This window comes from Cnephaeus nilssonii (genome assembly GCF_951640355.1).
Source record: "Cnephaeus nilssonii genome assembly, chromosome: 21".
Taxonomy (NCBI): Eukaryota; Metazoa; Chordata; class Mammalia; order Chiroptera; family Vespertilionidae; genus Cnephaeus; species Cnephaeus nilssonii.
Genome location: NC_137092.1, coordinates 6,115,238 through 6,138,974, shown reverse-complemented (window position 1 = coordinate 6,138,974; position 23,737 = coordinate 6,115,238). Strand labels below are relative to the sequence as shown.

Below are 23,737 nucleotides of genomic sequence, written 5' to 3'. Positions count from 1 at the left end.
CAACCACCCATATTTTTTAAAAAAGGACCCCCTCCATGGGCTCAGTCAGGAGGGAAGAACTAAGAAGAAAGAGCCGGAGCCACAGTCGCGTAGTCTTTCCCACTCCAGAGGTTAATGGGGAGGATACTTCAGCAGAGAGGATGACGCAGGAAATGAAGGGAGCCGGAATATACTAATCTTTACTGGTGCAATTCAAGCAGTTCTTGGAGACAAGAACGAAAAAGCCAGGAGGCAGGGTATATTTTATCTAAAGATCAGAGATTGTGCTTTCAAAGTACACCTCTTTTCAAGGCCAGTTTTGTCAGCCAAAACACCATTGATTTTCTCCTTTGGTAATGTGGGCGGATAAACAGACGACCGTGGGAGTGGGAACCCTCCCAGAACTACCAGCCAGGCACAGCCACAGCCACAGACCACACACGGAGACCGGCTGGGGAAGAAAGCCTCAAGATGACAAAAGCGTCCCCAGCGACAAGGCTGGCTGGGAACATTCCCATTGCCCAACCACTAATGATCAGCTTTCAGCACCGAGATGGGCGGCCCTGACAGGAGGTGTTTGCAGATTCCAGATAAGCGCCCTGGGAGAGAACCTGCTTCCGGCTCCAGAACCGGAGAGAGCAGAGCCTGAGGCCCTCACCTACCTGAGCTGTAGCTGTCGGTGGAGGACTGCGAGATGGACCTCGACAGAGAGCGGCGGCCTGTCTTGGTGGGGAATTTGGTGAACTCCTGCATGTCATCAGCAAACTGGATTTGCTGTAAGAGGAAGACAAAAGGGTTGCACGCTTACAAGGAGTCTATGAAAGGTTCCATTTTTGAGGCCATACACTGTCCTCCCTAAAAGCTGTTACCATGTAGCTCCCACCACCCAGCCAGCAGCTCCCTCTCATCCCCGCCAGACCTGAGGACAGGCAGAGGCTACCTTCTGACGCTCCCCGAATGCTAATTACTGTCTCTGCCCAATTGTTTCAGCAGAAACTGTTTTTTGGGGGGAGAGGCGGCTAAAGACCCAACTTCTTTTGGTTTCTGTCCAATTTCACAAATTTTCCTTCCATATTCCATGAAGTTTTCTTTCCTCTTATAACCTTGACATATTAAACCCTTTACCCTGCCCTCCTAACTCAATAAAAACAAACAAACACAGGCATAATCTCATATTGCTTCTGCTTGTTTTTTCTTGTTCTCAGAATATTCTCTTGTAACACATTCTTATCCTGAAGTTAGCAATAGTCTTCTCTTTAGAGAGAATCGTGGAGATGCTTGAGGGTGATGAGCACTGGGGTCAGAGGCCAACCATACACCTCCCCTCCACAAAGCCACGGTAGTACCCCAGACCTCCCAGATCCAGTAAAATACCAGACTATTCTAATGAGAGAGAAATTAAAACACTCATACACACCATAGTCAATTCCAGCTAATGAGGACTAATTTGAAGGTAGGAGAAAATAATGACTTGGTAAACGCTGCATTAAAAACTTCCTTAAATGAAATAAACCAGAACTTGGTCATTGTTTAAAGATACTTGGAAAACGGCTTTAATAAACAGCAAATAGCTTATAATTAACATTATTTAAAGGCAAATTAATGGGTGTTTCTCAAGTGAATGAATTTATTCTATAAATGGTTTACACCTTCCTCCTGAAGTCCTATTCACACCCTGATAAGCCCTTTCTGTAAACTTCAGCTCCTGGAAAGCAGAATGGGCTGGATTTCCCTCCCAGTCTGACTAAACCTGAACAGGTTCCCATGGAGAATCCATTAAGCTAAGTCCTCAGCAAACATCTCTGGAAATGTAAGCTCTCCCAGGGTAAGCTCTCCTCTCCTGGTTAAATTTAAACGGACTTTAAATAGTTTAAATGTCAAAAGCACAACTGCCTTTCTTAAAACCAAAACACATACAAAACCTCCCCTCACTGAAGTGGCCACCGCTCAGCGTGTGCCTTCTACACAGGATTTCCCACTGCACGTTCACGTGACTGCAGTCAGCAAAGCTAGTTGTACTGAAGAGACTAATCCAGGACCAAGGTAATGACTTTCACCCCCGATTCTGGTGGCAGGAAAAACACAGTCAAGAGACCATCCTCGGTTGCTGAACACTCCCTGGAGGCAGCCCGCCCTCCTTCGGCCTCTGTGCTCCTCCCGCGGCAGCCTATCGGGAAGCTGCTCTGGGCCAGGCGGTTATGTAAGGCTTCCTCCCCTGCGCATCTTTTTTCAAAAGGTTCCCGGTATGTTCCCAGACACCACCTACCAGGGGCGAGGGAGGGAACTGCAGTAACATTTGCAATTTTTTTTAATAAAAAGGAGGGGCAGCTGTGGCAAGACAGAAGTTTGTTTCTTCAGCACCCTAAGAACCGAACATAGTCCACCTGTATTAATAAAGTTCATCAGTCACCTAAAGCTTAGCCAATCTTTCCCACCTAAACATATCAGACTGTGCGGCAAGTAGCTTACAAAGCAGTGCACACCCCACCCTTAAATGATAAAGGCGGTCCATCCTTGAAGTGCGCGGAATGCTAACTCAAGTCACGACACGGACTGGTGGCTGTCTCGTCTTGTAGCTTTTTGATCTGTTCACTGCTTATAAAGATGCACGAGGACCTCGGCTCCTCTCCCAGCCCAAACCTCCGGGCTGCTGAGAACCTGTATCCCAACTGTGGCCGCACAGCCAGGAGCTCGGTCTTTCTCTTGGCGAAGTTATCTCCGGGAGTGCTGTTCATCTTCACCGTGTAAATAAAAACACTGTTGTCAAAAGCAACTTTGGGACGTCACAGTTTCTCTCTAGTGAAACCAGATCTCTAACAGCTTCTAATTGGGTTGGCCTCCCTGCATCGAAGCCAAAGATAATTGCAAAGTTGTTCTGTTGACATTACTTCGCACTATCACGATTTCTTCCAATCATGAAGTCTTCATTGGTGTCCTGCAGTGTTTCTTCAAACCCAGACGTGCAGGGAAATGCTAGGACTAAAGATGACGTAGGGTGGGGAAGTGGGGCAGGAAAAGGAGCTAGGTAGTTGAAAATCAAAAAGTCCTGCTACAGAGCTATTTTGTGTCTGGTTTCTATCCAATTTCACCACCCCATAAAACAGCCTTACCCACACCACGCACACCAGCATTCATTCTTGAACACTTCCACACCCGAGACAGGCTAGAAGGTCCGACTGACCCATTCTCCGACCACAGACGTCCACGGCTGTGCCTTCAGGACTAATTACATTCCGGCCAATTTAACGTGCTGTATCCAGTGAGCGGAAAGAACTGCCGCACAGAACTCACCAAGAACAAGGGACCGCAGGCCCCCAAGAGCTGCGAGCCTCCAGAGAAGACGAATGGGGTATACCACATGCAGAGGATGCCAATAAGAAACTGAGAAGTTCACTTCCACAACCACAGGATCGAGCTACTCACATGTTCAATAGCTTAGTTACACTCACTTCCCAGGCCCCACCCAATTTTGCCTTTTAGCTCTTGAATGAGAATGAAAAACTACCAAAATCCCACTGTGACTCACTGGCCACGGGATGGTGAGCAGGACGATATTCACGGAGTATATTCTTTCAGTCAGCACGTTTGGTAGGCGCCAACCAAGTACCCAGTGCCATTCCAGGAAGACTGGTGAAAGGAAAGATGGTCCCTTCCAATCTGTAGATGTGCTGACCCACAGTGAGATTAATGACAACACAAATGGTTTTGTCACAGAATGTTACTGCTTCTTTAGGAACATGCACACTTTTATGTTTAAAAATTATAGTCAGCATATTTCTTAGCTAACACTTAGCAACTGAGCAAAAAGGTGACTATCAGAAGCTAGAAAGCTGGACAAGGTCAATTACTAAGCAGTGTGCTATGGCACCTCCCAAGATCCCCAGCACATCCTCTATAAGCCCTCTCACACAGCTTCCGGCCCACTTACCTTTTCTCTAGTCTATAGGTTCTTTCCTCACTGGCTCTGTCCTCAGGGGGAAGGAAGAGCGTATGGCTGTCAGCCTAAACCGGTGAAGAACTTACCAGTGATCGGTCTGATTCCCATTTCAAGTGGATCCAAAGGAACAGTAATCAACAAACACCAACTTCTGGGTACAAGAACTATATAAGTCCAAACATCTTTCAGACTTCCAATTGGATAAAAGAAATGTCCCCCAAAAGAAGGGCACACCCTTCCTGACAAGCTTCAGGTACACCCCTAGAAAACACTTCATATCAAGGGAATCACGCTCAGGCCATGGAGCGATCTGCAGCCCCCGTCAGTCACTTCTGTTCCCAGAGCAGAAACCAGTCTTCCCAACAGCCAGGTCCTCCAGTCCTGTCTCAAGTTTCTTAAGTTCCCAGTCACCCCAGATGGGGCCTGAGTTTCTGGGGAGCAGGGAATGGGCAAGCTAATCACAGCACACATGTCTCTCCCCCCCTCCACCCGTTTCCGTGTCTCAACAGGAACAGGACATAACACATACTGTTAGAATCCAGTTCCAGTCAGAACACTCCTTTCAAATGGGATTCGACTTGATGCTTCATCAGCGTCAGGGGGAGGAAAGGGAGAGGCAACACCAGGGCCCACACTGCTGAGTCACTTACTGGTGAGGAAAGAGCATAAAGCTGGAAACCTGTGCCAAAGAGCAGTTTTACCCGAACAGCCACTCCATTCTCCTCACACGAGACAACACACTTCACTGCTCCTATTATCTCCCGACGTGATAGAGGGGAAATGAGTGATCTGCGCTGCCAACTGCCAACAGTCAGATAAAGAGGTTACTGGCTACAAGTGGGGCAGGGCAGGGCTTCCTAATCTTTTGAAAATCACAACGTACAACACAGCATAACACACACCCGGACGAGGTTTCAATGTCAATTTAGCTATCGACCTGTCCGTATTTTCCTCATCCTCAAACCACCATCAATAGTATATGAAAACATGTCAGCCATTCTTCTCTGTGCCTGACGTTGAATTGTCATCAAGTCTACATTAAAAAAAATTTTTTTGTACAGGTGACTGAAGAAATCTAGGTTCCTGGAACATGCCTATAACTTTAGCGATACACCAAAGCCGCCCCCCCGCAAGCTCACCACCACCACCACCACTGCTGTAAATAAAACAAATAAATAAATTTCTCTGAATTTATTATAACTTTCAATGTACAGATTTTTTGAAAAATAGTATAATGAAACTTCTATGCCCTCCACCTCGATTGAATCTTTCCATTTTCCACATTAGGTTTCTTTCTCTGAACTGGTTCCTTCCTGTAATCGGGAAGTTCAGTTTTGAGGTTTGATTAGAAAGGTTAACATTTTGGCAGGAGTATCTCACGGACAATGTTGTATAATTCACTTTGCATCATCTGAGGACACAGCATTGGGCTGTTCCAAGAACGTGACACTCGGCTGAAGCCTTGGTTACAGTGAGGCCGTCGGTGTCTGAAAGGTGCCTCTTCTCCTTTGCAAGTGCAGGTTCATTGTGGAGTGAGACTTGTCAGCCTGCGAATGTCCTGCTCCCTCGTGACGTTACCATCTGGTCAGAGTCCTTGCCTGAACGGGTTATATTGGGGGAGGCGGGTGGCTTATAGAATCATGATTTTTTTTTCTATTATTCCTTCTAAATATATTATTACCTGGCATTCTTTGGTAAAAAAAAAAAAAAAAAAAAAAAGCTTCTCTTCTCCCTCACGTTTTCTTTTTAACTCGTTATTCATATTTTTATTTATTCAAGATTACACTCAATTACAAGCAGTGTAACTGTCCCAAATTGGGCCCGGGGGGGTGGGGCTCCTTCCAGCTGATCCTCCTGACCTTTGGACATGACCCCATTTGAGCACTTCCTTCCTTTTGGACATAAGACCCCCCAGGCCCACCTTGTTCTTTCTCTGCTGCAGACGTGGCATCAGCCATTTCTCACGGAGCCCTGACCTCCTCCAGTGCGGAATGGCATTGTGAAGCTGACACCTGGGTAGGAGGTTGCTCATTGCCGTCGGAAGTGTCAGTGCTTCCAGTTCTTTCCGCGGAGAGAGAAATGCACCTTGTTTTACTCATGAGCTCGTATGGATATTTCCATTTCAAATTTCACATGACCATTTTTTTTAAACTTTAACTTTTCCTATTTGTATCTCTTTTCTCATGTTGACAATCTTGGTCTCTCACAGAGAAGTTCAACTGGCAAGATATGCTGGTATATTCTTTAAAATGAAAACTTGTCAACTGCTTACAAACAGGTCAGTCTGTACTCTTCAAATACATTTTTCTGAGGAAAGAAGTTCGTTCCGAAACAAGCGATAGTGGACAGCTCCAGAAGGAAGGCGGAGTCTCCCTGGCATCTGGGAAGGTGGCCACAGACTAGTACATGCCATATGTGTAATGCCTTAGCCCACCCGCAGAAACAAGAGTAGAGGCGGGCAAGAGTAATTCTTTTCTCTTGAGCTGGAGGTCTACCTTAAGTGAAACTGAAAGCCAGCTAATCTTACAGATTCAAACCCTCTTCACGTCTGCCTGAGTGAGTGCATCCCCCTGCAAGTCAGCGCAGCACCTGGGAAGGCCGTACCTAACTAGAGGGGACATGCAAGTCCGTGCAAACAGCCTGTGGCGGAGCTACAGCCGCTCCCAGCGAGTGGCCGTCGAGTCCGTGCAGGTCAGCTTCCTGAGCCCAAGACTAACACCCAATAAAGTTAATGAGATGAAAGCATATCGGCTGTTCAGTCAGCATCCACCGAGTCCCATAAAGTAGAGGCTCCAGGGAGGAAGAAGCCATCAAAACTCAACACTAAATAGAATAATCGGACTTTAAAGGCTTAATGTGAAATAGGAACTCTGTGGTAACAGGCCCTCAGAGTGGAACGGACCTTTCAGAATCCGTTCTGTAGCAACACTGGATGTTTTCAAGTCCAAGGAGCAAGGCGAAATTACTCTGAAGATCAGCTGGCTGCAGCGTCCACAGCTCTCAGAAACAAAACACAAAAAAGCCCCAAAGGAGAGACTACAGACACCATCATGGACAGGAACCTGTCAAAGAGAACTAGTCACGTCAGACACTAACCATGTTTTTCATTCTAGAGAGGCAATCTTTGCCATCCTTCTTGACTTTCTAAATTGAGATGTACATGTTCAATTTCTGGAAAAAGTCTCAGGAGTAAATCAGGATCTTAGATAGCCTGGAAGAAGCAAGCTGGCTGAAAGGAACTGCTGCCTGCCACTTCTTTGAGGCTATTTAAAAAGAAGAGCTACCTTTTGCTCCGGAATGAATACACTACCCCCACCCCCACCCCCAGACCAGAATACGTAAGTCTGGGTTCTCTTCATTTAGAGCTTTCTGAACAGCCATTTTTCTAATGAGTAAAGTGGGCAGACACCCAAGGACAAATATCTCTTGCTTTAGGCTGTATGGCAAACCAAAAGTCAAAATCAAAACTTGTATTGGCAAATTTTTACCAATAAAGAACACTGCTTGAACATCACTGATCTATATATCTTCAAACCACTTTTTGCTTAAATCTTGACATAAAAATAATAAGTAAAACCACCAGTAAATTAGGACTTTTACTTTAAAGCTGATCAGAAGTTTGATCAGGTTAAAGGGCTTCTTTAAAAACAAAAAAATAAAGATAACGGGGTGTGATTATTTCCCCGTAGATTAGGTAGCCTTGGCTTTAATGCACCATTGAGCAAAGAATGAGGTGCCCTTATAGAACAGCAGCTGGGAGTTTCCTAGCAGAACAGTTTTTCCATACGTTGATGCTGGAGAGCAGTTTCTGGGAAACTGCTCTGGGAAAGACCTTGAATACTGCGCTGACTCAGCAATCCCTCCCTGGGGTGTGGAAAGCTCAAAGACCACCTCCTTACACGGACGGTCCGATTCCTGGGAGGTGAAGGAAGAACTACCACAGGACCCGGCATGCCTGCTGTGCTCCAACCTCTAAACCTGGCCGGGTTTGTTCCACAGAATTCTCTCTCACAGTGCCCCAAACCGAATTTCATTCATGCTTCTGTAGTACATGTCACACACTGTCTGAACCCTGCGGCAGGGTTTGGTCATTCATTCAGGTCAAACACCAATCTTTCCTCGAAGAGAGACATTAAAATTGGTATCTAGAAAGCCCTCCCCTTTTTATCCTTATTTGATAATAAAGCAACAGTGACAGGACTAAAAAGAATTTTTTTTTTTTGGTCTGGGTCTCAAATCCACTCACTTTGGCTTAAGAAGGAACCTGCCTCCTGGCTACCTGTCTCACCCGCTCAGTCAACTGGCTTTCTGAGCTCTGCCCTTTTTTCCCATCATCCTTCTATAATCTTTACTCTTTGACTGTTTCCTCAGCACCTCAATCAATTCCTTCTGTGACTTTCTGTTTTTCATTAAAATGCCCTCTGCTGAGCTTTATAATTTTACTATACCTATCAGTCCAGGAATTCATAATATAAATTATCATGTTAAGGAGATCCTCATAGTCTGACCTGATTTTTAATCCACTGAGTCCAAAAAGCTCAGCCAACCAGAAACTAGAAGTAGGGAACGGGGACAGGGAGTCAGATCATTCTTAGGATTTCAGAGAGAACACAGACTCAAGGAATGCCACTGGTTTAGTGGAGGCCAAGCCATTCTTCTACTTACTTCTTCTAGAGACGCCACCAGGATCTTTGCAAATGCCCTGGGCTGTAAGGTGAAGAAACGACAAGCCGGTCTGGCCAGGCGCTAACAGTCCTAAGCTCCCAACCCCTGGCCTGGCTTTAAGCCAATCACCACATTCTCAATCCCAGGCAAGCATTCTAGGTGTCAGCTGGGGTCCCTGGATGGGCTTCAGGCCGCCAACTCCCCTTTATATGCAGACTGTCATATATACGTCCGTATTTCTGGAAAACAAACAGCTCTGATAGAGCTCCAAACCCCAAATGATGAACAACCGCTACACTGACTTACGGGAGCCAAACAATAACCTCAGAGGAATGTGAGCCGCACAGGATATGAATCACTGTCCTGCTCACTGATGTACTCTAAGTGCCCATCACAGGCTGGGACACGGGGCAGCGTGACTTCTGGTCAGAGCTCACTCTGAACACCTTGGAAAAGAAGAACGATTAAGTATAGGTTATTTTCAGGACCTCTCACATGGGACAAGATTTTTCCTCAAGGCCAAAGTCATCCAAGATAGGTGGTAGCTGCCTCGCCTTGCCAATGTCAGATTTCCTAACAATTCTGGCCAGCCTTGCTACACAATCTAAAAGAGGGGTTCTAAATCTGGGCTCGTCAAGTTTGAGTTGTTTAAAATGCACGTACCATCACATCCTCTACCTGCCCCTCACCCTCAACCCCTCCCCATCCTGATAAGTAGGTCTGGGTTAGGGCCCTGGTCACACATATTTTGAAAAAGTTCCCTAGATGACTGATAGCTTCCACTCCTTCCCACTCCTCAAGAAGCACTGATCTGGGACAACCCCAGCAGGATCTGAAAAAGCGAACTCCGGCACCCCAGTTTACCAGGCTCTTGAGAAAGCCACTCAAGGGATGCAGGGAACAAAGGGGCAGCTACATCTCGTTCAGAGATAAAATAAGCCAAAGGAAGGAGAGAATCTGCCGTTAGCAACACCTCCGCCTGTCAGGTACGAACCATCTATCGGAGGGACCCGCAGGTTCAAGCAGGACAGAGCTGGTGTGAGGGAGGGACTGTTTTCACAATGGCCTCGTCCAAACTCAGTAACAATTGGCAAGGTGCTCTCATTCCACACATGCCCACACGCAGCTCACCCCCTCCCTGTGGAGTCAGAAAGGAATGTGCAGAATCTGAACCTCTACTCCCCAGATAGGAGGGGTTCCTTCCCCTGAATGCAAGGGGTGAGATGAGTTTCATCAACTCGCTACTCCCAAGTACAAACCAGGCAGAGAACTGAGGTGCCTCCCAACACGGATGCTCCCCTTCTAACCTTTATGGTTCGGAAACCCATCTCCCTAAAAGCCAAGCCTTTGCCGTCCTCAGTTCATCCTCATCTGGCAAGTAAGAACGGAAGCACCCCCAGAGTGAGGCGTCCCTCTGGAAAATCCTGGGGAAGGGGTGCAACGGGGTCCGTGCCCCCAGCACGCGTTTTCCTTGGGTTCACAATACAGTTTATTACTCTCAGAACATCATGTTCCCAGCCAGCCTGGTCTCTTTTCTGTTACAAATGTGAAGTAAACAGATTCTAGAGCAGCTACAAGTCTGTTACCAAGGCCACTGTATTGATCAGTGTAATTGACATTCACAATTCATCTAATCCAGCTCGACAAGCCAGCTGGGCCGCTCGCCATAAGAACGGAACATTGGGAACCTTCGTGTCTTGCTTCCTAAGAAGTCTGGGCACGAGAAACTCAAGCACTGATCTGGAAGGTGGAGACCACCTGGCCACCACAGGAAATGGAATTAGTTACCAGAACAAATGAACGCGCCTGCCCTCTCCACGAAGCACCTGTTTCTATTTCCAAAGCTGCAAAACTCCGAAGGTCTCCCTTTCCCCCAAATCCTGCCGAGGTCACATACTCGAGGGAAACGTCACACACAAGATCCTCGGTGCCAACTAGAGTCTGAGTTCCTGGTTAGGACAAGCACTGGCCCCGTTCCCAGACGGCGGCAGGTCTGAAGAAGGTATATTTCAAAGACAAGGGCATATACAGCTTTTGAACATTCAGCTCGGCCTCTGGTTCAGAAGGGCAGCCGGGGTTGCAGAATGAGAAGGATCAGAAGTTTGCTCACCACGGCCGGGCAGAGCTGTGGTTTATTACTTCCAGGACTCAACGCACATTCCAAAGTGGAACTGTTCAACTCACCACTGGTCCCCAAATCCCAAACACCCTAAGGGTAAGCCTCTTTTCTTTAATCAAGAGCATCTGAAAATCAGACTTCCAGTTTCAACTCTGGGCAGAGTCCCTAATGCTAAGGATTTAAATTTGATGAAAATGTCAAGTTACTTTTTCTATTGTGTTTAAGGATACCCCTAAGCTTCTGGCCTGCTGCCCTGTGGTTCTCAAGCTACTGAGCTAAGAAGCTGGGGCCACGTATTCTCAAGCTTCCTTCCTACCTTACATGTTAAGGTAGTTGTGGCAAGATCTAGGGATCCACTAAGATGTTTAAAATTCCCATCAATTTCTCATCTGCAGCTCCTGGTTCTCCATCATCGTCTATTTGGGAGGTCTAAATAAGAAAAACAACCCAGCCAACTGAAGGGGGAAGTAAGCCGAAGCCACCAAGTAAGTCCAACACCTTCTCCTGGGGAAATCATGTCACAGTATTCTGCTCAATAAACAAGCACTGTCAGCATGTGCGCAGGCACTGCACACTACACGTATGTGCGAGGTGTGGTCCAAGAGGGCAGCGCAGAATCTCTGTCCTCCAACTTCCCTGAAGGCTCCCTTTTTGGGTTCAGGATCCTAAGATCATGAATGGGAACAGGTCACAGCCCAAAAGCTTTGACTTGAGGTCAAGCCAGTGCTGTGGGAAAAGGATAAAGTCCTTCCCATCAAGTCCACGGAAACTTGTGTCCCAGAGGTTCACCTTAATACAACCAATTAAAGACGAGGAGCATGGGAGACATTTATTAAACATTCTCCAAATCCTGACAGTACTCAAAGCACAGTGATATGAAACATGGTTACACTCATACCCTCCAGGCCGTAACCCCTTCGTCCTGCCACTCACCAATTCACCGTCCAGCTCAGAGCTGCGCACCACGCACCACGCGGAGCACACAGCTTGGCCCCGAGCACACAGCTCCGTGGGATCCACTGACGCCACTGCAACACGCAGGGTCAGGAGAAGGGAACTGTATCGACAGGGCTTGCTCTGGCTGGGCAGTTCTTCAGATTGTCAAGAACTAAACCTGCGACAGTACGTATATGATGATGAGCAGCATGGACGTGAGCAGTCCCAGGCCCTCCTGTTTAAGCCTCAGTCTAGCACACAGCTGAGTACCGGGTGCCCATTTTAAAAGAAGTGAACTGGTCAAGGAGAACATGTTAAGCCCATTCAGCCCTACAGGTTGAACACGGAGACACAGTAGCTAAGGCACTGGGGCTTTCATGACAAGAAAGACAAAGAGCGTGTGATATCCCTTATGTATGGAATAAAAAACAGAAACATTCATAGATACAGAGAACGAACTAATGGTTGTGGGGTGTGTGTGTGTGTGAGGTGAGAGTAGGGGGTGGGGGCTGGACAAGAAAGGTGAAGGGGATTGAGAGGTACAGTTAGGAAATAAATAAGTCACAAGGATGTCATGTACAGCACAGAGAAAAGTCAATAATATAACTTTGTACAGTGACAGATGGTTACTAGACTTAGGATCATTTTGTAAGGTATATAAATGTCGAATCACTACGTTGTACACCTGAAACTAATATAACATTGTATGTCACCTATACTTTAATTAAAAAAAAAGAAAGCAGGAACATGCTTGGACAGTCCTAGATGTGTGGTTCTGTCAATGTTCTTTCCACTCTACCCCAGCACTCCCAATACTACCTTTTACCAGTTCATTAAGCTTTTTCACTTTGTGTCCTGTTTGAGCAGTAAATGATTAAGGCCCATTGTATACTGTTAAAAGTACCAATCATTATATACATTCTGAGATTTAGACCCTGGGCTGAATCCTCTAGAAAAAATGAACAGAGATAAGAACAAAAATGAAACCAGTCTGAGTGTCAACCAAGGCCAGCGTGTTCCACCCTGGTTCTGTAATTGCTGTGGAGCAAAGGCCACGCATTTCTGCAGGAGAAACTGTTACACACAATTAGGAGCAGGCTGTCTGGAGCAGAGAAACAGCGCCTGGAGGAGGACCGTGCAGGCAGGGAGATGAGATCTGAGGTGATTACATAAGAAGATAAAGTCATAGCTCAGAGGAGTATTTGCAATGGTTTCACATAATTCTGGGATTCTAGTTTGGGAGGATTCCCAAACTATCGCAGATTGAAGAAATAGATTCCTGGACTCAGCTAGCTCAATGCCTGACAGACACCCACATTCTATGTGGTGGTTGGGTAGCGCAGATCCCACTTCCATCACAAGCTCTGAGGTCTCCCATCGTCTCTCCGCCTCCTGGAAATCAACAACTACTCTAGTGCTCAATAGGTGTCAGCTCTACATAAAATAACATTTTTGTCAGGAAAAATTTTCTTCCTGTTAAAAGATGTCCCAATAGAAACAGCTTTGTTTTAGCTTTTTAAGAATATTATATATATATATGAATATTTCAAATAAACTAGGTGGAAGAAGGTACTCATTGAAGAACATGCTGGGATAAGAGGCATAAACCAGAACTGTACCAGGCAAACCAGGATATATGGTCACCCTAGTTATAAGAGAGTAAATACACTGAGATTTACTAAATGCTATTCCCCTTGACAATCCTGTAGTGCTATCACTATTCCCCATTTTACAGAGAGAAAAATGGAGGCTCAAAGTCCATGCCCTTGACCACAGTCATATGCAGTTGTAAAAAACACCTTAAAAGTAGCTTTTAAAAGGGGGGGGGGGGGTAGGAGACAGATCCCCTGCAAATAAATAATTAGAAGGACAACTGACTTTTATTTAGTGATCATTTAGGCCAGGAGGTAATGGAATCATACCTTCAAGGTGTTGAGAAAAATAAATGTCAACCTAAAATTGTGTACCTAACAAAACTATCTCTCAAGAATGAGAGTGAAATAAAGTCATTTACAGATAAAGAAAGAAAAAAAGAAAAGAAAAAAATGACAGAAAGAAAGAAAATGAGGCTCAGACAAGCAGCTTAAGTCACTGGTCCAAAGTTCCAAGTCTATTAGATGGCAGTGACTGAAGGTAAACCTGACTCTAAAAGTCAAGTGCTTGCCTTACACTGTGTCCTGAACTACTACTCAGTTTTAGGAACAAAAATGGAAAGTTCAACACATTTCATGTAACAGGCAAGCAACAGTGGGAGAGCAAGCAAACTTCCTGAATGAGTCAAAGGGAAATATGGAATCAGAAGAGAAAAAGTGACCACAATTCTATGTGAAATTTTAACTGCTACCATATGCAAGGCACTGATAGTGTTGATAAAAGTCTTGTGGTAAGAATTTGTCCTTAGGTTTGGGTTCTCAGATTTCAGGTTGGGAAAAAACTCTGGTCAGTGCAAATATGTCGTTCTTCATACATGAGGTGCTGCTTCTGACCCGCCTCACTAGGCCATGTTCTGAATATTAACCCAGAAAAGTAAGGGTGGCCCTTCTTAATAAAATTCTAATATTCAGATCCCCAAATTTGAGAAACAGATTGGTATAAATGACTCTCCTTTACTGGCCAGTTCCTTTATATGTCAGGTTCAAGAAAGCACTAAAACACTTGTTTACAGATCATAACTACATGAGGTAACAAAGTAAACTTACTCGGTGTCACAGGCAACTAAAGATTTACACTGCATGTATCAAAATACATTAAAAACTTCGTAAACACCGTCAGAAGAATATCACATTGGATAACACACACTGGATCTAATCTGTATCCTCCTGATAAAACAAATGGCCCACATTTGTAATCTTGCCACAAGCTAAAAGTTTAATGAACTCAGAACAAAGTGATAACGGAAACTAGTGTTGCACTAACTAAACAGAATCAAGTAAGAAAAAGAGAGGTGATCCCTATCTGTGGAGAAATCTAAACAAGATAGGATCTTCTTACACCTCTGATGCCTGGTCAGAGACCGCCATGACAGAGAATCAAGAGACACTAATGGTGTCTGGAGAAGATAGAGGTCAACCTATTAAATCTCTTCTCAGTGACTCTAAGAACCGGTGTAAATGCTGTAAAACTGCACTAAGATTCCACCAAATAGGTTAACAGCTAACTAGTACTCACTGGGGTTCTACCTGGTATGTGTCCTAGGTTTAGCTGACTCCTTTGATATATATGCTTTTTTAAAAAAGGGAGTATCCTACAAGCAAAAGTAACTTCTTTTGTGTTCTTTCTCTTCTTGCCCCTCTTGCACTGTTTGGTCAGGTCTGACTGCAGAACTCCCAGGGCAGTGCCTCATGGGTCCCCCCGGAGTCCCTCCACATGTTCAGAGGTGCAGAGGAGAGCGAGCGTCCTGCGAGGCCTTCCAGAGAAACACATCTATTTTAGTTTCATCAACAAGCTGGAGACCTGGGCTCACCCTCTGGGGGGAAATCGATTGATACCATGTCCATTTCTAAAAGCCCAAGAACGGCTATTACCTCTGCCACACAACGTGGCAGGAACAGAAGGATCAACACCCAGTGGTGATGGCAACCAGCGGACTTGTTCGGTGACTGATAACTGCCAATGTTCAACAAGGATCCTCTTTAGTGGTGACAGTTGTGATTATTGTTGAAGAATCTCAATACCTATGCTTTTTGATGGACATCCACTCTTTCCCAAACAAAGTGTTTAAAACGTCACCGGTTACACTAGAATTTGATCTGAGGACCATCAAGGTCACCCTGAAGTGACCTACAGACTCTGACTGGCACCAGAAATATCCTCATTTCCTGAGGGGCCTCAGGGCTTGGAATGATCCAAAATTACTTGGTCTAGAGCCACATCGGAATCCTCACGGGTTAAGGACAGCACCCTTTGAAAGAAGCCTTTTTCTCACACTATTCAGTACAACTCAAGGACTCCTTTCTCACCCCAAATTCCCTGGTTATACCATCTGAAATCACCAGTGACCATCGTGAACAAGCCTTACTACCGAATCATACTATAGCTATTCATGTCCTACAAAAACCTCCGCTGGAACTGAGTGTCAGCACAAGTCGTCTTCCTCAGGAATTGCTATGTATTCGTTCCTATGTCTGCTAGGAAGACTGTACCTCTGGGATTCCTTTTATCCCCGGGCTCCTAGGAAGCTCTGAGCTACATGTGATGATCAGCCTCACCAACCATCTTAGCCCTCAGGGTTAACAATATTTTTGCTAATTTCTATAGTTTTGACTTCCTCTCTATATTGTATGAGTCCTGTACTATAAGAAGCTCAAATGCTCACTAAAAAGAGGGGGTGTAACATACTAACAGACTTCTTAAAAGCCTTTATTGTTGCAAGTATTACGAATGTTCCCCTTTGTCCCCCACTGGCCCCCTCCACCCCACTCCTGCCCCCTAATAGACTTCTTTAAAAAAACCAACAAAAAACCACTTTTGCTTGGTTCCAACCTGTGCCTATTTCCCCCTGCTGCAAACAAAAAGCACTTACTTGGCCGATAAGGAAACTGAGGCACAGAAGCTCACTTGCTTAAGGTGGTAGACACCCAGGTCAACAATCAAACCAACAAGTCCTATTATCTACACAGCACTGTGGGAGCCCCAAGGCATCTAAAACTGAATGATTGTAGTAGAAGAATCTCAATACCTATGTTTTCAATTGATGGACATCCACTTTACCTCAAATAAAGTGAATAAAACTTCACCAGTTACATTGAGCTGAGGACCAGCAAGGTCACCCTGAAGTGACCTACAGCCTCTGACTGGCACCAAAAATGTCCTCATTTCCCAAGGGGCTTCGGGGCTTGGAATGATCCAAAATTACTTGGTCCAGAGCCACATCGGAATCCTCACAGGTGAAGGACAGCACCTTTGAAGAGGCCTTTTTCTCACACCATTCGGTTCCGCCAAGCTACACTTTCCTCTTACTTTCCTCATACTTTCCCACAGAATCCACACATGGCAGAGGCACAAAAGTGCGTTACGTCACTGTCCAACCCAGCTGCCCTTCTGAAAAAACGATCACCTGGGACTTGCTACGTGACCTTGACTAGTCCTCATGAACGAAATAAATGCCTTTTATAGTCACTAGCGGGAGGGTAATTAGTTATCATAAAGCACTTTAATATCGTGCTGTGTAAGTGCTACACAATAAAGCTCAGAGAGAGCAAGATTAATAAGAAACACGGGGATACATTTACCAGCAAATGGAAATTCACACGGGGTCTTCCCACGTTCCTGGCCCAGGCGGCTTCTGTCAGCTAATGGAATGAGTCTTTCAAGTCATTAGCACTTGGCCTGACAAGAATACACATTAGCAATATTCCTCCAGGGAAGAAAAGGGGAGAAGGGGCCCCTATTCCTGGTACGCAGCCGTGCAGACATCTGGAGTACCAGTTAGCCAGGTGGGCAATTACTATTGAGTACCTACTGTGCGCTAGGGACAGAGCCACGCACAGTGCGTTCAATGGCGCACAAGAGTCCCTGCCTTTATGCTGTTTACGATCTAGGATACAAACTTTGTCTTATTAATAGTGGCACGGGCGAGAATAAAGGCTTGGTGATATAAAGGCAAGTACGAATAGAGGCGCCTAAAGCGGAGACAAAAGGCAGGCTGGCCGGGAGAGGAAGCGCTGGGGGAGTTAGGGTACCAGGGCTTCCCAGCCTTCCCCCTCACTCGTCGAAGGCACTATCCTTAAGCATTCTGCTCAGCTCGGCTGTGGCTGCCTCTAAACACTGCCGATTACGAAGGGTTACAGCCCCAGCCAAGCAGTCCGCTGAACCCAGAGCACTGAAAGGAAGGCTCATTAGGCCCCTTAGAATCAAGGGGTCTTCCCCAACCTTCTAAAAGGCATTCTACAGTAAGACCTTAAGTTCGTGGGGGAAATGGAGCTGAAGCACACAATGAACTGTCTTTTCAACCCTGCATTTGATTTCTGGAGTGTTACATTAATTCCTTAAAAAAAAAAAGATGAAAAAAAGAGGAATGACAGCAGAACCAGTTCAGGTGGAGGAGCCTCAAGCGCTGTAACCGCTCCTGCGAGCCCGGCCTGCAAGCCCGGCCGGTCGGCTTACACAAGCGCTGCGCCCAGGGACACTGCAGGCCTCGGCCACTCTGTGTTGACACCGGTGCGAAATGTTTACCCGGCTTCCCCCGGGGCCTGCAGAGGTTCTCCGGTCTCCTGCTAACCGGGCGCCAGGTATGTGGAAAGTCAGGATGTGGTTGGCAGCAAATGCTCAGGAAGCGCGCGAGCGATCCCGGTCCCACCGCTCCCAGAGCTGGTTAGACGGAGAGCCCCTAAGGCTGCGGGTTAACCTTCCCGGGCAGGAGGGTGAGAAGGGCATCCTCTGGGCTCAGCCCGCAGCACAACAGAGGAAACTTGCTCTGAGCCGTCCAGCATGAGCAATCCTGTCTTCCCACCCACCCGGCCCACCCACCCCGGCCCCCTGCTCCAGGGAAGCCTAAGGGCTCGTCTGTTCGCCTGACTCGACGATCAACGTGTAACCCAAGACGGTGTCTGCTGTCACCAACCTCCCAGTGCTCAGTTCTCACGTGCGTGGAAGTGGACCAGCGAAGGAGGTGAAAATCATAGTTTTCTCTTCAACCTCACGCTGCCCTCGTTGCTTTCACCTGCATAACAGAGCTGCTGGCCCCGCGCGCGTGGGGCTCGGGCCTCCCAGCGAGCACGCAGCTGTGCCCCCGGCGCGGCGCTACCTGGCTCCCCCCTCACCTGCGGGGAGGCTTCCTGTGCACTCCCACCCCCCGGGGCCGGCCCCAGGGCTCAGCCAGGGGGCTCACCTCCCCCGCACTCCCGTCTCCGAGGCCCTTCATCCGGGGACGCATTTCAGAGAGATCCCGGAGGACCAGGGCCCAGGGACAAAGGAAAGGGAGGTCAGGGGCGGCCTGGCCAGCTCGGGACGGGCCTGGGGCGGTTCCCCCCGCCGCCCCGCCACCCTCCCGGCCGTCGCGATCCCCTCCAACCTCGGCCCCGGAGTCGCGGACCGGCTGGAGCGCCGCGGGGCCCTGCTCGCGCCCCTCCCGCGAGGCCCGGGTCCGGGCCCCGCCGCCACCCGAGCCCCCGCACCTTCTTGGGCGCCTTGGTGACGGTGGCCATGAAGGAGTACTTCTCGGCGTCCTCGATCTCCTTGGCCTGCTTCCGCTCCTCCCCGACCCCGGGCAGCGGCATCGCGTCAGGCATCGACATTCCCCGGCCGGCCGGGCCCGCTGCCGCCCCGCCGCCCCCGCCTCGCCCGCTCCCGAGCGCTCGCCCGACCGCCCGCGCGGCGCCCTCCGACACGCGCTCGCCCACCCTCCCGCCGGGCCCGCGCAGAGCGGCGGCCGGGGCCGAGGAGCTGGGGCGGACGCCGAGTCCGCGGGGCCGTCCGAGGCAGCGGGACCGCGACGGCAGCGACAGGAGCCCCAGGAGCAGCAGCGCGGAGCTCCGACTGGCCCGCGCCGCCACCTCCGCCGCACGCACACACGCACGCAAAGTAAGGGTAGAGGGCGGTGACGCCACGTCGGGTACTGGCAGCTCCGGGGCGGGGAAAGGGGCGGGGCGAAAAGGGCGCGCTGCCGTGACGTCACCACGCTGGGCCGGGCCGCCGAAGACGCCCCCTCGGCTTCCCAGCTCGCAGGGTGAATCGGACCCTCTGCGCCGCCAGGTGGCGCCATCAGCCCTGCGAGCAGCGCGTGGTTCCTGCAGGGAAGCCGAAAAACTGTGGTGGTGGTGGTGGTGGGGGGGGGGGGGGTGTCTTTGGGATGTGGGGTTCCAGGCAAGGCCTCAGAACAGCGTAAGGGGGATGCTTGGGAGCAAAGACCCGAGCCCCACGCGACACATCCTGCAGCTGGTCCTAGGAAACATCTGCGGCCCGAAACAGCTCACTCATCCAATGCCCCCGCCCCAGGACCTTTGGACCTGAAGCCCCGAACCCAGGGGCAGTGTTGACCGCCCTGGATCTATAAGGGTGGGCAGACACAGAGCAGTGTGGTTTCTGCACAACCTTTGTGACCTCCTCCACCGCCGTCTCCCCTGGGCCTTGCCTGTTTACAGACCTCCAGGCCACAGAGCTGATGTTATCTAGCCATTGGGGATAGGGCTGGCTCACGGGTCAGATGATGGAGGTAGGGGGAGAAGTTTCCAGACTGAATGGCTTTCCTGCTTCAGTGCCATTCCCCCCCGAACCCCAAATATTAAACTCTGCCAGTTCTCAGTGAGGCACCCAGGGCGTCCATGGACCATTCACATGCCTTTACTGGGCCCTACTATGTGCTGTCCCCACTCTAGCCCTGGATAGCAAAGGCCCTAGTGATACAGTCTATGTTTTGCAAGGCTTAGTCCAGCTGGAGAGGCAAAGCCTATTTGCAGCCTAATGTCAGCTGAGGTAGCGTGTCCTTTGAGATTCAGATGACATTGGCTCGAACTCCCACGTCCTGGGGAGGTCCAATGGCCTCCCAGGATTTCTGTGAGTTCCTGGGGGGACTTGGAGTTCGTGGTTACCTCTGGCTCTAGTTTCCTGCCTCGTCGAAGCTTTGCTCAGTATTCTGGTCTTGTGGCTGTTTCTTTAGTTCCTGCCATCAATTCGCATGGGGAACGCAGCCCCTGTTCCTTCCAGCTCCCACCCCGAATCCAAAACAACCACAAAAATAGTGCTGTAACATGGAGCAGAACTTTTAATGAAAATTTGTTGGCCACAGGGGAGAGATTACATCACACAGCAAACAATTTAAAGTCACATTTCTGAAATGTTCGGAAAAGTTATTTTGGCTCTCCGGTCACCTGGGATTTCTCACTGGGCTCACCATGCCACGAAGCTCCCTGGCCTGCTGCGTCCCACCTAGCTTCCCCCTGGTACACCCTTCCGACCCTCCACCTCACCCCACTTCTTTGATCGACTCCGGGAAGCCAGATTCCTCTCCACTGTGCTGAGAGTTCACGTCTTTCCATTGTTTTTTCCTAAATTGCCCCCCCCCGACACACACACACACACACACACACACACACACACACACACTGCCCCCCAAGTCCACCTCCTTATATCCAGAATCTCACGAGGTCTCTCATTCAAGAAAGAGGCTGTGGTTTGAAGCGACCCTTTCCCCGCTGGTTGATGTCCACGGTTGGGAAGAGTGTAAAATACTTGCCTCTGGGCCCCAGAAGTCTTAGTCAGAGAAGCCTGTGTTCCCACCACCCAGCCCCAGGAGGCCTCTGTTTGAAGCTGCCCGGCCCGGCCCGTGGAAGTGCCTGGGAGGGCGCGCGCTTCTGTGTACCCTGGTCGTGAGCTGCTAGGGTTCTCTCATCTGCCCGCTCTTTCAAGCCCCTCGACTTCCCTCTCAGGGCTGTTCCGTAGCAGAAGGGACAGAGAGGGGGGGACCAGCATGCCAGATCTGTGCACCTCTCCCTCACCTCCCGCCGGGCCACGCCTGCCCACCCGGCACACTGGCGTGCGGCCCGAGGTAGCTTTCCTTCTGTGCGTTTGCCCGGACGGCCGTCAGAGGCCAGAGAGCAGGGGCAGAGCCAGTTGGAATAGAGGCAAAACTCCACATCCTTTGAAGAGGAAAGCACGTGGCTTAAGTTAGCTTATTTCGAAAAATAAATAGAAGCGCCGGTGAGCCTGCCCTTTGGGTTTGATTTTTTAAATTCCCATTGTTGCCTGGGCAGCGCGGCTCAATGGTTGAGCATCGACCCGTGAACCAGGAGGTCAGGGTTTGATTCCCTGTCAAGGCACATGCCTGGGTTGCGGGCTCAAACCCCGGGGGGGGGGGCCTGCACGAGGCAGCAGATCAATGAATGATTCTCTCTCACTATTGATGTTTCTCTTCTCTCTCTCCCTCTCTCTCTGAAATCAGTAAAACATATATATATATTTTAAATTCCCATTGTCAGAGAGGTTAGCATTCAGACAGCGAGAGCCAGCCTCTCTTTTACCCCTGAACTCCAGTCCCGGGTTTCCCCACCCCCAGGCCCACAGTGAGGCTGCTGCTGAGGACGGGAGACAGGGCCAGCCAGCCGATCGGAAGCAGCGCCTTCACCGTCTGAGCCAAGAAGGTGACCAACAGGTTCGACCCCACTTTCCTGAGTGCCTGGCGGGGGCGGCGGTGGGGGGGATGGGGGGGGCGCTGGGGGGCTGACCTAGGGCATGGGGAGTGCTCTCACTGGAAGGCGGGAGGGGCACAGGCCAGGGCCAAGGGCATTCCTGGAAACCAGCCTGCTGCGGAGGACATGGTGGCTGCCCCCCTGCCACGTGTGGGCCGGAGATCAAAGGGCTCGGCCAGCCTGAGAGCGGGATGACAACCCCCGTGAGAAGCATTTCAGGCCACCGCCGCGACTCCTGGAGGGCCCCGCGCGGCCGGCGAAGGGGCTGCACACGGATCAGAGACCAGGGGCCCGGGAGGGTCGGTGCGCCTGTGGTGCGTGCGTGTGTGTGTGTGTGTGTGTGTGTGTGTGTGTGTGTGTGTGGCGGGGGGCGCTCGGCAGGCCCTCGAGACCAGAGGGGACCCTACTCCAGGAAGGAGAAGGCTGAGGGTACAGGTGACTTGGGAAATGTCACCAGAAATGTGGTGGCACATGTGGGCTTGGTTTCCTTAATCTAATTCACTCTTTTGTCTCCCCCAAAAGTGCCCTTCACATTATTATTTATTATTATTATTACTATTATTATTATTGATTTCAGAGAGGAAGGGAGGGAGAGAGAGAGAGAGAGAGAGAGAGAGAAACATCAATGTTGAGAGTCGTTGACCTGCTGCCTGCTGCAGGCCCCACACTGGGGATGGAGCCCGCAACCCAGATGTGCGTCCTGACCAGGAATCGGACCATGACCTCCTGGTTCATAGGTCGACGCTCAATCACTGAGCCACACCGGCTGGGCCACATTTTTTTTTTTTTTTTTTGCTTCATGAAATATGTATCCAATGCTGAAGCTGTGCAGGAGCAGCGCTGGATGTGGGGCCGCAGGGACCAATGAGGAGGTGCTGTCTGTCTGCCTGGGCACAGAGGGCAGGCAGGGCAGGGCAGGCAGGGCGGGGAGGAAGGGATGAGCAGAAAGGGTTCGCAGAGGGCGACGCTGCTTAAGCTGCCTCTTGACAGGTAAGCATCCGGACAAGGCAGAGGAGGACTCTGGGCGGAAGGAAGAGCAGGGAAGAGGCGGGGCGGCAGAACAGCCTGGCCTCTGCCGGGAACGGTGACTGTCTCCGTGCGGGTGCGGCTCAGGGCGCGAAGCAGGGCGGAGCGAGAGCCGGAGCCAGGGCCAGGGCCGGGGCCCGCAGCCTGGTGAGCCGTGGTGCGTGGTGGTGCCAGCCACTAGGACGGGGAGCATGGGAGGGGGCAGGGCAGGGTGGAGGGCGCGGAGATAAGGAGTCCGCGGAGACGCCTGGAGCGTGGTCTGTCTGTGAAGGGCACCGTTCCCAGGCCCCAGGGGAGCCTCGGTTGGCGCCTTTCACACCCGCCTGCTCCCTGCAGGCTGGCACCCCCAGAGCAAGGCTGCGCTCTCTCCGCAGGCCGCCCCCCCTGGAGGCCAGGTCCCGCCTCGGTCCTCTGAGATGCAAGGTGTCCCAGAACTGCCACGATGCACAGCTCCGGGCGGCGCCCTCCACATCGCTCTTCTGGCCCACGGGCCCTCGGGCTCCCAGGGGCGATGCTCCCAGCTGCACCTCTGCGGCTCTGGGCGCTGCTCCCCCTGGGTGTGCCCGCCTCCTCCTTCCACAGCTCCCCGACTCCCCACTTCCAGGCTGCCACCCCTCCCGTCTGCGCCTGCCACTCCAGCCCTTTTCAGAAGATGGGTGGTCCTCTGGGGACCGAGGCAGACTCCTTCTCCTCCGCTTATTATGGTCGCATTGATTTATTTGCTGCTTCTTGTTGTTTTGAGCATAATCTTTATAGGAGAAGAAAGCCCACGCACCCCTATGTCCATAGCAGCACCATTCACCACAGCTAAGGTTTGGAAACAGCCTAAATGCCCATCGGCAGAAGAGTGGGTTAGAAAACTGTGGTACATCTACACCATGGAATACTACGCTGCTGTAAAAAAAGAAGGAATTCTTACCATTTGCAGCAGCATGGATGGACCTGGCGAGC

The 23,737-nt window shown here is 49.8% G+C and overlaps 1 protein-coding gene across 5 annotated transcripts in view; it reads right to left on the bottom strand.

The window, feature by feature from the left end:
- The window catches only part of AHCYL1 (adenosylhomocysteinase like 1), a gene marked incomplete at its 3' end in the record, with an annotated part of 31,774 nt that extends 12,617 nt beyond the window's left edge, over positions 1 to 19,157 (bottom strand). For 2 of the 5 annotated variants that reach the window (XM_079761462.1, XM_079761463.1), the window contains exons 1-2: positions 18,752 to 19,154; positions 642 to 753 (exon numbers count right to left, since the gene is read on the bottom strand). In XM_079761462.1, the coding sequence (XP_079617588.1) occupies positions 642 to 753; positions 18,752 to 18,871 (232 nt within the window). In that variant the 5' untranslated portion in view covers positions 18,872 to 19,154. Of the gene's footprint in view, positions 1 to 641; positions 754 to 4,002; positions 4,270 to 8,581; positions 8,862 to 18,751 lie in introns of those variants that run through there. The other 3 variants (XM_079761461.1, XM_079761464.1, XM_079761465.1) reach the window with 3 other exon arrangements.
- Between the last annotated feature and the right edge of the window lie 4,580 nt (positions 19,158 to 23,737).